This window comes from Salvelinus fontinalis, chromosome 30 (genome assembly GCF_029448725.1).
Source record: "Salvelinus fontinalis isolate EN_2023a chromosome 30, ASM2944872v1, whole genome shotgun sequence".
Classification (NCBI taxonomy): Eukaryota; Metazoa; Chordata; class Actinopteri; order Salmoniformes; family Salmonidae; genus Salvelinus; species Salvelinus fontinalis.
In genome coordinates, this window is record NC_074694.1 from 27,793,197 (window position 1) to 27,806,511 (window position 13,315).

At 42.3% G+C, this 13,315-nt stretch overlaps 1 protein-coding gene across 1 annotated transcript; it reads left to right on the plus strand.

Moving 5' to 3' along the window:
- Positions 1 to 225: 225 nt before the first annotated feature.
- On the plus strand, positions 226 to 2,259 carry msrb1b (methionine sulfoxide reductase B1b). Its single transcript, XM_055890259.1, has 4 exons — positions 226 to 377; positions 672 to 814; positions 981 to 1,098; positions 1,303 to 2,259. Exons 1-4 carry the CDS (start codon positions 323 to 325, stop codon positions 1,311 to 1,313), a joined length of 327 nt encoding a protein of 108 aa, XP_055746234.1. The 5' UTR covers positions 226 to 322; the 3' UTR covers positions 1,314 to 2,259.
- Positions 2,260 to 13,315: the final 11,056 nt, after the last annotated feature.

Sequence of the window (13,315 nt, forward strand, 5' to 3'; positions counted from 1 at the left end):
TGGTCTATTTTCCTCCTATATCTACCATACAGTTATTTGTGTCCGCTATGTCCCGAAAAGTATTCTAGATGTATCACTTACTTAGGCTACTTGTAACTCACTTGCTTCGCCAGGACTTTCTCCAAGATTCACTTGTTGTCTCACTGTTTGTCCAGCACTGACATCTAGTGGTCAAGATTTGAACCATGGGCAGGACTTGCATAATACAACTTGGTCACATGTGCGGAAGCTTATCTTGTAGCCCGACCCATTCTGTGCTGCCAGTTTAACTGTCGCTGTCAAAGCTCATCTCCACAAATAGTGTTCTCTCTTTACATTCAGAATGTCTTTTTGCTCATTTTTTGATGGCGAGGTCTATAAAGACCATTTCAAACAAGGTGAGTATTTCTGTGATTAAGCACATTTTTGCTTTGATTGGTGTTGTGACTTGCTCTTGTTTCAGGATTAAATACTACTGAACTGTTACTACAGGCGAATTAATCAGTTCTCTAAGCTGCAGGTTAGGCTACTATTCTTGTGTGTTATACAAGGTTTGTATAAAAACCTCACTACATCTAAAATAGTCATTACATGTATTATAATGCAATGTAAATATATTGTTACATACATAATGTGTATCTTTCCTTAATGATGACTTAACCCCCTACACCCCTCTACCTGGTTCTCTCTAGGTATGTATGTGTGTTCTCAGTGCAACAACCCGCTGTTCTCCAGCAGGTCTAAGTTCCCCCACTCCTCCCCGTGGCCTGCCTTCACTGAGACCATCAAAGAGGACAGTGTCACCAAGATGATGGAGTCACTCACAGCCTTCAAGGTAGGCTGACTCTCCTAGAGATTTACATGAATATCCCAGATTGTGCCTCTAAACCCAATCTTAAATAGCTGTAAATATCAGAGTTGACCTTTAATGGGATTGTTTACCTCAAAATCAGTCTCTTCTTACCTCAATAGTGGTGTAATGTTGTGGTAATGGTGTCCAGGTGCTTTGTGGGAAGTGTGGTAATGGACTGGGCCATGAGTTTGTCAACGACGGTCCGGAGGAAGGCATCTCACGATTCTGAATATTCAGCAACTCGCTCAAGTTTGTCCCAAATAAAGGTAACGTGCCAAAAGACTATTCAGAAAAAATAACTGTTTGGTTTATGTATAGTTGTGTTAATATTAACCTAGTTGAATGAGGATTTGCCTTTTATCAAAATAAAAACGTCCATATTTTGACTCACATTTGGTTTTCTATTTGAGTGTGTACTAAAATGCACTCTCCTCTCTCTCGTTCTCTTCGCTCTCCTCACCTTGCTCCAGACAAACAGTAAGTCGAGTTGAGGAGCCCAAGCAGGTAGCTGTAGCCTCACATCACAGCCCTGTGTAAGGGCCTGGTCAGTATGTGACGTGGACAGGAACAAGGCCCAGGAGGGAAACCCTGTACACTGATGACTCTATGACCAGCCTGGAATACAGGGACATTCTAGAGAAACATTCTTTTCCCCCAAGATAGTTGTTCTATAGATGTGGTAGTTTTTTCAGTGCATTACAGATATAAAAGCATTCCTTGAAAACCTCTTATAATAAGCATGCAGATTTAGTTCATCTTTAAGATATAGGTTACGTTAAGATATAGGCCTATGGTGGATTATATGCTTTTTATGCTAATCTGCATTCCATTGCTTTGTAGCAGCTCAAGCATGTGAAGCAATTTGACGTTTTTTTGTATTTAGTTATTTGATGATTCATTTGAATATACTTACCATGTATTCCGGAAGGAGGTGACACAGTTGGTGCAAGGTGTCATGCTCTTGAAAAAAACTCTCACTGCAATTTAGCCAAAGACATACGCAGGCTTGCTATCATATCTATGCATTTGATGTACATGTATACTTCTCATTGAAATATCACTTCCTTATATTATGTAGATAAATATTGAACAATTGGCTGAATTTTGGTTGTATGGACCATTTGTGATTTAACATTGCTACAGTATATTTGCACATTGAGCCATGTAAAATGGCATACTTGAATTGACTAGCATGATTGCTTATTATTTATATGATCTCGTATGTCATTTATGACTATGAGTGTTCTGTTGTGTGATTCCTATGACATTATTTGAATTAATACATGTTCTAACTGGCAATGCAAATGGAATAAACAATGCTTTTTCTGGTATTAATACAATTGCACTGATGAAATGCAGATGCGTTGTTTATCTGTCATGATTCTATTATATTGATAACAATAAATGACTATAGTTTACTAAAACCATTGCCTCTGTTGCATTGTCTCTCATTATTTACTCAGAAATTGAGAAATCCATTCGAATTGAGGTTATAGACATTTGCAATTCCTGTCCAGCTGGAGGGGCTATCTCTCTGTAAATGAGCCACTGAAAGCACCCCCAGCTTGGCGCATCGGATTTTGTATGCCTGGTTGTGGGAAAGGAGTATTTTAAAGTAAGGAAAAAACTCCCCTTGAATTTGCCAGATTTAGGTTGGTGGAAATTGAGGTGTAGATCGTTTTAACAAAAAATGTAGCTGAACATTATACACCGTACTGTGTTTAACGTCTTCGTGATGCAGTGTATAGTGTCACCAACATTTTGGCAGCAAGCTGCCTTTTAGTTATTTGATTATGTGCCAAGTGGCCACGGTTGGTCTCTTTCTCTGTGCCCCAGCTGGAAGTCATTCTGTGAGACTTGGCAGTGGCACGGACGGACCCTGTGGGGGAAGGAGGGGCCCTGCAGACCAGCTAGACTCAGAGGGGTATCATTTACTGTACCAGCACTACTGACAGACACACTGCCCTCTTACGCATCACATACTCGCTCTTGACATCATGTATCTGAAGCAGTTCCTACTCTGCTGTATGTGTCTTGAGGGAGCTGCTGTGTGTTTTTGTGGATTTCACCACAAGTGTTATGCTTATTTTCTTTAAAAAGATTGATCCTTGTAGTGATCATATACTGTATGACTCAATGTTTAAGAGAGTGTACTCGAGCCCATTAAAACAAAGCAGAGTTCAGACATTTTTAAACATATATAATCAACACACTGAAGACCTGAACATGAGTATAAATGCATACATTTTGACCTACGTATCCCTCAGTTACGCCCTTTGAAAACCAACATATGATCTGAACTCCATTAGGGTTAAACAGTCTGACCTGGCTGTTGTCATTGTAGTCAGAAAAGAAGAGGAAGACAATCTGTTTCCCTCCAGCAGGTGGCGTTTTTTCGTTGTTTCGCCCACCAAGCAAGGAGTGTTTGCATGGAGGTCAATGAGTGTTGAATTTGGCTAACACTTGAGGTTTATTTGATCTAATAGAAGTTTCGTCATGCTTAAGTTGTTATGAGTGTACTGATATAAGTAAGACACAAGACATCCCAGCAACTTTGAGAAAAAAAAACACTTTATATCGGACTTGTCTCGAGGTAGCTATGCATATTCATAAAATGAGGCTAGTAACATCTCTCGCCATTGTATACAGACAGTTGACGTCAACAACCCTCATTGAATATTCAAAAATGGATGACAATAATTAGATGTATCCACCAATCAAAATAAAGGATAGGCGGGAGCTAGACTGCCCGCCGGGCCGCTTTGTGGACAACAACTACCATTGTTAGGGCGGAGAGATATGTATCTTGTCAGATATAAATAATCTCTGTTATATTGTTTCTAGTGTCCTTTTGCCATACCTCCAAAATCATGTCGTTGTCGCCTCCCTTTGAGGTCTGGAGAATTTGGTATTGCAAAAACGGGTTGAATGGTCCGCTGACACCCAGCTGCAAGATTTTGATTGGATATTACATTTCAAGAACCCTCCCCCACACGCCCGTAGAACGGGTGCTGTGTGTGTGCTTCATTGTTTTCCGTCCAGGTAGTTATTGCCTATCCTAGTTTCAAGTGCTAGTTTTCAAGTTATTAAAAAAAAAAAAAAAAAAATCTATTTATTTAACCTTTATTTAACCAGGTAGGCTAGTTGTGAACAAGTTCTCATTTATAACTGCGACCTGGCCAAGATAAAACACAGAGTTACACATGGGATAAACAAAAGTCAATAACACAATAGAAAATTCTATATACAGTGTGTGCAAATGGAGTAAGGAGGTAAAGGCAATAAATAGGCCATAGTAGCGAAATAATTACAATTTAGCAAATTAACACTGGAGTGATAGATGTGCAGATGATGATGTGCAAGTAGAAATACTGGTGTGCAAAATAACAAAAAAAATAATAATAACAATATGAGGATGAGGTAGGTAGTTGGATGGGCTATTTACAGATGGGCTGCGTACAGCTGCAGCCATCGGTAAGCTGCTCAGATAGCTGATGCTTAAAGTTAGTGAGAGAGATATACGTCTCTAACTTCAGCGATTTTTGCAATTCGTTCATTGGCAGCAGAGAACTGGAAGGAAAGGCGGCCAAAGCAGGTGTTGACCAGTGAGATATACCTGCTGGAGCGCGTTCTACGGGTGGGTGTTGCTATGCTGACCAGTGAGCTGAGATAAGGCGGAGCTTTACCTAGCAAAGACTTATAGATGAACTGGAGCCAGTGGGTTTGGCGACGAATATGTAGCGAGGGCCAGCCCGACGAGAGCATACAGGTCGCAGTGGTCGGTGGTATATGGGGCTTTGGTGACAAAACGGATGGCACTGTGATAGACTGCATCCAGTTTGCTGAGTAGAGTTTTGGAGGCTATTTTGTAAATGACATCGCCGAAGTCGAGGATCGGTAGGATAGTCAAAGTTATAGTCAAAGTTATCAAGTGTGGCCGTCGGCCTGCGATTAATTTTTCATGAAATGAACAGTGGATTACGCGGGGAAAGTTAAACGTCACAACATGTTTTAAACCGCCCTGGTGACAAACATGCTTTATTCCTTGTCTCCATTCGTCCACAAAGCTCTAGGATCCAGCTTTGCTACCAAATCTAATGAGTTGATAATCAAGTGTGCTATTGCTGGGCTGGAATAGAAGTCTGCTCACCTAGTAGGTCAGGGATCAGAGGAGCAAGGTTGGCCAGGTCTCGTATGGAGTATTTTCTGTTCACTAGAAATCCTGCTTTAGTAATAATATCCTACTTGTTACTACTCAATTATCTATTGTTGTTAAGACTAAGATATCTAATCTTTACATACAAGTTAGCTTATTTGTTTACATACCAGTTAGCTTATTTGTTTACATACCAGTTAGCTTATTTGTTTACATACCAGTTAGCTTATTTGTTTACATACCAGTTAGCTTATTTGTTTACATACCAGTTAGCTTATTTGTTTACATACCAGTTAGCTTATTTGTTTACATACCAGTTAGCTTACATTTTGAAGTGATGAAGTGTTGATTCTTTCAAGTGAAGTGTTTAAAGTTGTTTTAATTGTTGAACTATTTTTCAAAATGAACTACTGTCAATGTCGATTATACACATACACTATATAGACAAAAGTATGTGGTCACCCCATCAATTTAGTGGATTAGGTTATTTCAGCCACACCCGTTGCAGACAGGTGTATAAAATCGAGCACACAGCCATGCAATCTCCATAGGGAAACATTGGCAGTAGAATGGCCTTGCTGAAGAATAAGCTAGTGACTGGGCTAACACTGCCAGCCTTTTAGGTCAATAATATGCTGTTTTTATGAACATTTTGTTGGCTTTATAATCATGAAAGAAATATAACTAGCTAGTAGCTAGCTAGTTATACATAGGTAGCTTACAAGGTTAGCTGACTGTTCTCAAAACAAACCTCTTGTTGCCATCTACTTCCTGTCCCTCATGCTAGTCTTTACAGCCAAATATGACTTCAGAAACATCAAAATGTAAAATATTGATATGCCAGCATTGTAGATCATTTCTCCCCTCTTGCTGCAGCTATAGATCATTTCTCCCCTCTTGCTGCAGCTATAGATAATTTCTCCCCTCTTGCTGCAGCTATAGCTCATTTCTCCCCTCTTGCTGCAGCTATAGATCATTTCTCCCCTCTTGCTGCAGCTATAGATCATTTCTCCCCTCTTGCTGCAGCTATAGATCATTTCTCCCCTCTTGCTGCAGCTATAGATCATTTCTCCCCTCTTGCTGCAGCTATAGATCATTTCTCCCCTCTTGCTGCAGCTCTAGCTCATTTCGTAATAACAGAAATTCTGTGAAAACCAGTGTGCTGCAAACATTGTAAAATGCAAGCCATTTGATTTGTTACGAGGTGTCACTGATTTACACAGGGTTCCGACCCCTCTTCAGCTTATTTCTGCCATGGAAATTCCCCAGGCTTCGCGACAAGGCTAGTGTTCCTAGCAGTGATGACAGATCCAACACATGACTCTGCACTTTCACTGTAATTACATGTTGAAGGTAGGCTATAACACCTTCGCCACGCTGATCTTCAGCACGGGGGCCCCACAGGGGTACATGTTCAACCCCCTTATTTATTCCCTGTTCACCCATAACTGCGTGGACACGCACGTCTCCAACTCAATCATCAAGTTTGCTGATGACACAACAGTGGTAGGCCTGATTACCAACAACGATGAGACAGCCTCCAGGGAAGAGGTGAGAGCCCTGGTGGAGTAGTGCCAGGAAAATAAACTCTCCATCAGCGTCAACAAAACTAAGAAGCTGATTGTGGACTTCTGGAGACAGCAGAGAGAGCACGACGTCGCCACAGCAGAGAGGGTCTAAAGCTTCAAGTTTCTCGGCTTGTAGTGGTAAAAAAAAGGTGGGTAAACTATAAACTCCAGTGGGCGATCGAGATAAGACGAACAACCACCGATATAAACCAAAACATATTACATTTTCAGAACTGTATTGTTTGATGGCATTTTCATGCAGGTTTTTATGGAAGAAGGCCTAATGTAATTTCCTGTAGTTAACAATGACACAAAATGCACATCCCTCCCAAAATAGCGAATTTGGACTGGACACTAGAAAAGTCCAGAAAAATAGGATGTGCAGATGTTTATATTCAAATGTGTTATCTTTTAATTAATTAATTTAATGCTCTTAGTATCTCATGTGAGCTGCACTGCAATTCAGTGTTCTATGTTGTAAACTGATAAAGTGCACCAGTGTAAAATGCCCTTAGTGGACTATAAAATGTTGTATTCTATACCCATTTGAAGAGAAACAAGTTATAAATGTGTTTGATGAGAATAAAGATTCTCTTATGGGACCCCATTTACATTTCAGGGGACCCCACATGGGTCTCCGACCCCAAGATTGGGAACCACTGTTCTACTAACCTCTCTCTCTGCTTGCTTCCTCTCTCTGTGTCTCCTTTGCCTCCTGCATTGCAGCCTGCCTCGTCTGTCTCACTACTCTTTGTAAAGCAAGTTTATTTTATTAGAACTTATAGTAGCCTATTTTTTGTTAAGATCATAGCTACAGAAGCCAGAGCCCATCTGGCTGAAATATCAGCGACTATTTACCAGTTGTACACTCATTCTCTGAGAGTCTGGGTTGTTTTGTTAGGGGGGATGTCTATTGACACGGCATGACTTGAGGGATGTTATGTCCAGCATCTCGCAAGGACACTGGAAGAATCTAATTTGCATACTCCTTGTGTCCTATTTCCTCTTCGCCTCCTTAAAAAAAAAACATTGAAGGAGAAGGCCATAGTTGTTTCACATCTCGGCCTAAGCCATGGGCAGAGTTTGCTGTTGGACAGAGTGATGAATGAATTTGCTGAATGAATGCGCTGGCAAATCAGGGGGAGCAGGGAAATATAATGAGCATACCTGAATCGCAGAAAAGAAAGCTTGATTAAAACTCAGATCATGGCTCACATGGCTCACATGGCTGGTCATGGCTCACATCAACACCATTATCCCAGAAACCCTAGACCCACTCCAGTTTGCATACCGCACCAACAGATCCACAGATGATACAATCTCTATTGCACTCCACACTGCCCTTTCCCACCTGGACAAAAGGAACACCTATGTGAGAATGCTATTCATTGACTACAGCTCAGTATTCAACACCATAGTACCCTCAAACCTCATCATTAAGCTAAGGACCCTGGGACTAAACACCTCCCTCTGCAACTGGATCCTGGACTTCCTGATGGGCCGCCCCCAGGTGGTAAGGGTAGGTAACAACACATCCGCCACGCTGATCCTCAACACGGGGGCCCCTCAGGGGTGGGTGCTCAGTCCCCTCCTGTACTCCCTGTTCACTCATGACTGCACGGCCAGACAGACTCCAACACCATCATTAAGTTTGCTGATGACACCACACTAGTAGGCCTGATCACCGACAACGATGAGATCAGAGACCTGACCGTGTGGTGCGACAACGATGAGACAGCCTATAGGGAGGAGATCAGAGACCTGACCGTGTGGTGCAAGAACAACAACCTGTCTCTCAACGTGATCAAGACAAAGGAGATGTTTGTGGACTACAGGAAAAGGAGGACTGAGAACGCCCCCATTCTCATTGTGGAGCAGGTTGAGAGCTTCAAGTTCCTTGGCGTCCACATCACCAACAAACTAACAAACTATGGTCCAAGCACACCAAGACAGTCATGAAGAGGGCACAATGAAACCTATTCCCCCTCCGGAGAATGAAAAGATTTGGCATGGGACCTCAGATCCTCAAAAGGTTTTACAGCTGCACCATCGAGAGCATCCTGACCGGTTGCATCACTGCCTGGTATGGCAACTGCTCGGCCTCCGACCGCAAGGCACTACAGAGGGTAGTGCGTACAGCCCAGTACATCACCCGGGCCAAGCTTCCTGCCATCCAGGACCTCTATACCATGCGGTGTCAGAGGAAGGCCATAAACATTGTCAAAGACTCCAGCCACCCTAGTCATAGACTGTTCTCTCTGCTACCGCAAGGCAAGCGGTACCGGAGCGCCAAGTCTAGGTCCAAGAGGCTTCTAAACAACTTCTACCCCCAAGTCATAAGACTCCTGAACAGCTAATTAAATGGTTACCCAGACTATTTGCATTGCCCCCCCCCCCCCCCATGTCTTCTACACTGCTGCTACTCTCTGTTATTATCTATGCATAGTCACTTTAATAACTCTACCTACATGTACATATTACCTCAATTACCTCGACACCGGTGCCACTGCACATTGACTCTGTACCAGTACCCCCTGTATATTGCCCCGCTATTGTTATTTACTGCTGCTCTTTAATTATTTGTTATTTTTATCTCTTAATTTTTTTTTGGGGGGGGGGGGTTACGGGCTTGTAAGTAAGCATTACACTGTAAGGTCTACACCTGTTGTATTTGGAGCATGTGACAAACAACATTTGATTTGATTTGATCAAGAATGTTAGAGTTCTGAGCGTTGATCAATGCTGGGAACTCAATAATAAATGGGTAAACAATCATTAACAAAATAAAAAAGTGAGTAAGTTCTATTTCACAAATAAAAAGGTAACGTAACTGGTGTTTTACGTGAGTTTACCCTCCACTACTACCCTACTGACAACCTGAAATGGCTTGGCCCTTATGACCCTCACAAACTTCTACAGATGCACCATTGAGGGCATCCTGTCGAGCTGTATCACCGCCTGGTACGGCAATTGCACCGTCTGCAACCGCAGGGGTTTCCAGAGGGTGGTGTGGTCAGCCCAATGCATCACCAGGGGCACATTGCCTGCCCTCCAGGACATCTACAGCACCCGGTGTCACAGGAAATCCAAGAAGATTATCAAGGACTTCAGCCACCCGAGCCAGGGCCCGTTCACCCCACTACCATCTAGAAGGCGGAGACAGTACAGGTGCATCAAGGCTGGGATGAGAGACTGAGAAACAGCTTCTTCTGTATCTCCAGGCCAAACAGTCACCACTAGCCAGCCTCCGCCCAGTACCCTGCCCTGAACTTAGTCACTGTTACTATCCGGCTACCACCCGGTACTCTACCCCGCACCTTAGAGACTGCTGCACTATGTACATAGTCATTGAACACTGGGCACATTAAAACCTCTGCGGGAGCGGTGTCCCTAAACCGGGACAGTTGTTTCTCAATATGCGATAATGTGACTAGAATGACGTTGTAAACACAGCCAATTCCTGGACATAGACATGTCTTATATGGGCAGAAAGCTTACATTCTTGTTAATCTAACTGCAGTGTCCAATTTACAGTAGCTATTAGAGCAAAAAATACCATGCTATTGTTTGAGGATAGTGCACAACAACAAAACACTTTTATCATGGCAACTGGTTTGATACATTCACAGCTGAAGGTAAATAATATCTGAATGTATGGCCTTTCTCTTGCATGTCAAAGATGATAAAAATAAGAAAAAAAGATAACACGTTTTTTTCTTTGTATTATATTTTACCAGATCTAATGTGTTATATTCTCCTACATTCATTTCACATTCCCGCAAACTTCAAGTGTTTACTTTCAAATGGTATCAAGAATATGCATATCCTTACTTCAGGTACTGAGCTACAGGCAGTTAGATTAAGGTTCCGATTCTTAAAAGGTTTTAATAATGTTTACATATTGTTTTACCCACTTTATATGTATATAATGTATTCTAGTCATGGCTCGTCCTATAAGAGACTGAACATCACTTCACAATCCTGGGTAGTGCAGGCCAGCCAAACACAAAGCAATGTTTTGACTGCCTCCCGAACACAAAGCTGTTAGGTAAGACACAAACGGGATTGAACAGTGTATTCTGTTGTGGCATACGTACATAAACGACCAGTTGTGCCACGCTGTACTCTGACATTGATCTCGGTGTGAAGAGCTACGTGACATTTTTCCACCAGAGTGATTGACCCTCATATTAACTGAAACTGTGTAAGACATTACGTAAATAAATGTTTACTTAGCAGTCAAATGCACCAAATACTGTGTGCACGTGAGTCAAGTTCAATTGTTTACGTAGTACTTTCTGGCCCAGTCATTACAATGCAACTCTCTCAGTCTTCTTAAAGCAGAGTCCTCTACAGGACTTGAGTTGAAGGTGATTTGAGGACATTGCTGAACCTGAGTTAATGAGCTTGATCAGAGCAGAGACTTGTCATGCATTCATCTGAAACCACAGTCGCTGAACATCTAACACTCCAAATAGATGATGTATCTAAAAGTATTTTAAACTAACATGTCCGGTAAAGTGGGGGGATGACGTTAATGTTTGATACAGAGGTAACATTCAGAGAAGTGTGAAAGTCTTAGCTACACACCAGAAAAACAGGAATATGCACTTGATGCACTTATACTGTACTTATTACAGTACACACCGCAGCTGCTTTTGTCCAATGGGCATCATTGAGGACAGGGACACACAAATAGTCATTGACCCTAGCAGTGAGACAGCAGGTGTGTCTTGGTTATTAGTGTACATGGGACCTACGGACCCGCATACTCCATCATTCACACACACGCACGTGCACGCGCATGCAGACACACACACACACACACACACACACACACACACACACACACACACACACACACACACACACACACACACACACACACACACACACACACACACACACACACACACACACACACACACACACACACAGGATGATCTGGACGTTAGATAACTGGGCAGCAGAAATGTTTAATCAGGGTACAGCTGAAGAAACCAGACATCACTTCACAATCCTGGGTGGTGCAGGCCAGCCCGACACAAAGCAGTGTTTTGGCTGCCTCGGAGAAGTATGCGTCTCCACCACAAAGCTGTTAGGTAAGCCACAAACTGGTTTGAACAGTGAATTCTGTTGAGGCAGACGTAGACGACCAGTTGTGCTCTGACATGTAGCTCTTCACACCGAGATCAGTGACATTATAGCCACAGGGATTTACCCTCATATTAACTGTAACTGTTATGTGTAAGATATTATGTAAATCTACATTTGCTTAGCAGTAAAATCCACGAATACTGTATGCATGTGAGTCAAGTTCAACTGTTTACATAGTACTTTCTGGCCCAGTCATTACAATGCAACTCTCTCAGTCTTCTTAAAGCAGAGTCATCTACAGGACTTGAGTTGAAGGTGATTTGAGGACACTGCTGAAGCTGAGTTAATGAGCTTGATCAGAGCAGAGACTTGTCATGCATTCATCTGAAACCACAGTCGCTGAACATCTAAAACTCCAAATACACGGCAGGTAAAGTGGGGGGATGAGGTTAATGTTTGATACAGAGGTAACATTCAGAGAAGTGTGAAAGTCTAAGCTACACACCAGAAAAACAGGAATATGCACTTGATGCACTTATACTGTACTTATTACAGTACACACCGCAGCTGCTTTTGTCCAATGGGCATCATTGAGGACAGGGACACACAAATAGTCATTGACCCTAGCAGTGAGACAGCAGGTGTGTCTTGGTTATTAGTGTACATGGGACCTACGGACCCGCATACTCCATCATTCACACACACACACACACACACGCATAAACGCACACATACATACAATGCCGTCGTCATGGGAGAGTTCAAGCAGTCTGTTGTCTGATTACTGCCGTTAAAAACACCTGTAAACGTTCAAACGGAAATGCATTATCCCATAGGGGAAGCTACACTAAGGGTATTTACACACCTGCGTGTACAGACAGATGTAGGATCTTAATTTGATTCAGTTTGCTACAGCAGGAAAATAATCTGGCAGCAACAGAAAATGTGAATTATTATGTGGATTATAATTAATGGATATTTTTGTAGGGGTTGATACATTTTTGTAAAGGAAAATCAAGCCTGAAATTTCAAAGTGGAAATTACTACTTCAGATGCCTTTTTAAACCTTAAATACACTACACGTTTTACATTTTCTGCATTGAAGGAACAGAGTGATCAAATTAAGATCCTACATCTGTATATCCACACCACCCATCCAGGGACGTGTTTATATTTGTATTTGCATTTATTATGGATCCCCATTAGCTGCTGCGGACAGCGGACAGTTTGTTGGTGATGTGAATGGGGACGTGTTCGGTCCTACTTTCTTGTAGTCCCCGATCATCTCCTTTGAGCTGTGTGCTAGTAGTTCAGACAGACAGCTCGGTGCATTCAACATGTCAATACCTCTCACAAACACAAGTAGTGATGAAGTCAATCTCTCCTCCACTTTGAGCCAGGAGAGATTGACATGCATATTATTAACGTTAGCTCTCTGTGTACATCTAAGGGACAGCCGTGCTGCCCTGTCCTGAGCCAACTGAAATTTTCCTAAATGGCACCTGGCCACACGACTGAACAGTAGTCCAGGTGCTACAAAACTAGGGCCTGTAGGACCTGCCTTGTTGATAGTGCTGTTAAGAAGGCAGAATAACGCTTTATTATGGACAGACTTCTCCTCATCTTACAGTAGCTACTGTTGTATCAATATGTTTTTACCAT